Source organism: Sitodiplosis mosellana, unplaced genomic scaffold, assembly GCF_009176505.1.
Source record: "Sitodiplosis mosellana isolate CC-2019 unplaced genomic scaffold, AAFC_SMos_1.0 Smas_scaffold_6943, whole genome shotgun sequence".
In the NCBI taxonomy this organism is placed as follows: Eukaryota; Metazoa; Arthropoda; class Insecta; order Diptera; family Cecidomyiidae; genus Sitodiplosis; species Sitodiplosis mosellana.
This window is the reverse complement of record NW_022602073.1, coordinates 1,704-5,037: the sequence shown is the minus strand read 5'-3', so window position 1 is coordinate 5,037 and position 3,334 is coordinate 1,704. Positions and strand designations below refer to the sequence as shown.

The 3,334-nt window shown below is 33.0% G+C and overlaps 1 protein-coding gene across 1 annotated transcript; it reads left to right on the top strand.

Annotated features, from left to right (window-relative positions):
• The first annotated feature begins 597 nt into the window (after window positions 1–597).
• Window positions 598–2,565, top strand: LOC129580038 (lysine-specific demethylase 4D-like). Its single transcript, XM_055470235.1, has 6 exons — window positions 598–699; window positions 759–1,017; window positions 1,168–1,826; window positions 1,918–2,001; window positions 2,071–2,287; window positions 2,402–2,565. Exons 1-6 carry the CDS (start codon window positions 598–600, stop codon window positions 2,563–2,565), a joined length of 1,485 nt encoding a protein of 494 aa, XP_055326210.1.
• The last annotated feature ends 769 nt before the right edge of the window (window positions 2,566–3,334 follow it).

Below are 3,334 nucleotides of genomic sequence, written 5' to 3'. Positions count from 1 at the left end.
AAACTTCGAGACGAAGTGATTCACTTCCTCGTAAAAGAGAATTTACCCAAGAAGACGACACATTACATGTCAAGTGACAAATGCAGCGGTGCTGCCACGAACTGAGAGTGGCGATCTCCGCAACATATGAGTTGACATTTCTTTAGTAAACACAAAAAGAATTGTGTGTGAAGTGATCTGTAGTGATTGTGTTAAATGTAAGTTTAATTATTATTATTCAACAGAAAAAATCATCTGTTTGAATGATTTTATTAATAACAAGTTGAAAAAACAATTCATTTTATCAATGTTTCTAGTTTTTTTTTCTTCTCTCGACTGATTTGACTTCCCTTGGTAACACAGTATTTAGCATCGAGAAAAAGATTCAGGCATCTTTTTGTCCAGGTATATCAAAAGGTTTTCAATTATTTTTTTTCAATTTTCCTGGATTTGGCTGATCATATGTGATATATAGAATCGCTAAATTTCTTTCTAATCTGAAAATAGTCAAGACGTTTTTCAATTTGGCAAAGAGTTCGTCTTGTGCTCGCAGTGCAACACCATTTGTTATCTAGTTTTTTCTTACTTTTCTCGACTTTTGTCGACTTCCCTGATTAGATGGAACCCAACGTATTGAAACCGACAGAAATAAAAGATGTTGCAGAATTTATACAAAATATCCTAGAAAGCGACGAGTTGAATGCCATCGGATCTGTGAAGGTATTAAATACATACCCTGGGAAAATTTATTGGAATACTATTTTACTTGAAACTCTCAGATCATTCCACCAGATGCAGTGAAATTTAAGCCTTTGAAGGGGAATTGTACATTACCAAATGTGGATAGGCAAACCGTGCAATGCCTAAAGAAAATCGATAATAAGCCAGCTCTATTCGAAATGGAATTTGAAAAACTTCCAGCAATGAAACTCGACACATTCAAAAATATCGATCGGAAGATTGCAAAGAATAAGCCCGGAAATGATGAAATCGATTCAATGTGGAATTCACTCCATCGTAGAGCCACCACCAAAACAGGTAAAAAGTTGTCATAAACAAACAAAAAAATGAGGAAATGTAAGGGAATGTTCCAATTAGCAAAACTATCTTTGAACTGACATTAGCAAGGTTTTTCATTTGATTACGACATAAGGCTAATCAATAAATGTTGCATGCTTCATGATATAGATGTGGATCCAGTCTACGCTACCGAGTGGAGAGAAAACAGATTTGAATCGAACGAACCATGGAATATCAATTCCTTCACCGAAAAGCATTCGATATTGAATGTGAATGCAATTTCTGATCGCATACCTGGTATCCAATCCAGCTATGTTATAGTTGGAATGTATGATACTTGGTTCTGTGCACATAAAGAGGACAATGATCTGGCTTCTATTAACATTCTGCTGGAAGGTGAACCTAAAGTGTGGTATATTTTGCCACCAAAAGAGGCAGAAAAATTCGAGAAGGTCTTCAAAGACCTTTTAGGTGATCTCCATTACCGGTTATGCCTTACTGCCTTAAGGCATAAATGTTTTGTCATACCACCATGGGTATTGAAATTGAATGGCATAAAATATTATAAACGTTACCAACGACCCGGTGAAATAATTATCACGTCGTATAGAGCCTACCACTTTGGATACAACACCGGCTTTAACATTTGTGAAGCTTCCAACATAGCTTCTCCAAAGTTTTTGGATATTTTTGCAAATGCGGTGTTGTGTAAACCCGATTGTTGGCTCTATCAACGCACAAATGCAACGAAGGAAAAATTACAAAAGCTGCTTACGGAATACAAAAGTCGTCAGTTAAATCCGAAAAGAGGGGAAAAGAAACTGCTTGTATGTGGGATATGAAATATAATATATGTTCCTTTAAAATTCGATTTCCTGTCTAAATTTTAAATATTCCATTTTAAATTATTTTCAACAGAAACAATCTTACTTGCTGACTGAAAAAGAGGCGAACTCCCTGAAGAGAAGTTACAAAAAGAAATCAAATTCGGAAAATAATAAGGTTTGCAATTTAAATTAAATTTTTCCCGTATATACATTTTACTGTTAATTAATAAATATTGTTTTCTAGCATAAATGCACTTTGTGCCATTCGACCTTCAAAAGGCATGCTAATTTGGTGAAGCATAACCGAGATTTTCATGAAAAATTCATTAAACGAAACAAGTGCTCTGAATGCAAATTTATGGCGCCCGATGAACATCCAGTGATAGTTCATCAACAAAAGATGCACCCATCCAAAGCAAATCTCACGATCGAGAAGATAGTTGTGCAAAACTCAAAACAACGTAAGTCTATCTTCTTCCTTCATTTAATTGAAAGGTTCTATGTTTACCATTTGATCAAAAATACGGAAAAGTTTGGTATTACTAATATAATTTCTTTCATTTTCTCTTTAATAGAGCAAAAAGAACGTCTCAAGAATTTACTGAAGATACCAAAACGCCAGTGCCAGCGCAAGGAAAAATCGTGCGAAATATGTGGTAAAACCGTGTCTGGAAAATATAGCCTCGATCGCCACATGCAAAATATCCATAAAGTCAATGAAAATGCAAAAGAAATGTAGTCCGCATCTTGACATCAAGTTCCTGACCCCGTTGCATATATAATATCATATGAACTCTTAATTTCACTACCTCAAAGTAACACTTAATATGTGTTCACAAAAGTACAACGCTTTAAATTGACAACGGTCAATTTTGAAAATAATTGTAGTATATTTAATTACCTGAAAAATAATTCAAGTAAATTTCCCTTTTTTTAAACATCTTTTTGATTTGAGTTCAATCAGATTTAAATTGATAACTGCCAAGAGGTTTTATTCGTCGTATCGAATGAAAAATTGTATCTTTACAGAACCACTGAGTGTGTTTTGTTTACTTTAAAAATGAAATGTAATAATAAAAGATCAGAACACTACTTTTTTAACAACAAATTTTCTCACAATGTGATATGTGAAACACACAAATATTGAAATTTATGATGTTGCTACTGCGAGCAAAAACGAACTAAAATTCTTATTTAAGTGAATTGCCCTTTTTTTAAAAAATATTTTTGACTTGAGTTCAATCAGATTAAAATTGATAACTGCCAAGAGATTTTATTTGTATTGAATAAAAAAATTGTATCTCTTCAAAATTTTAAGTGTTCTGTTTAATTTAAAAATGAAATCAAAAGACCAGAACATTTTTTTTTCATTGCTCTTCCATGAAAACACTTTTCTCACATGTCACATAAATATACAAATATTGAAATTTATGATAATGCTACTGCGAGCAAAAATGATAAAACTAAAATTCAAACGACAAATACAAATATCAAAACAAACTATGAAT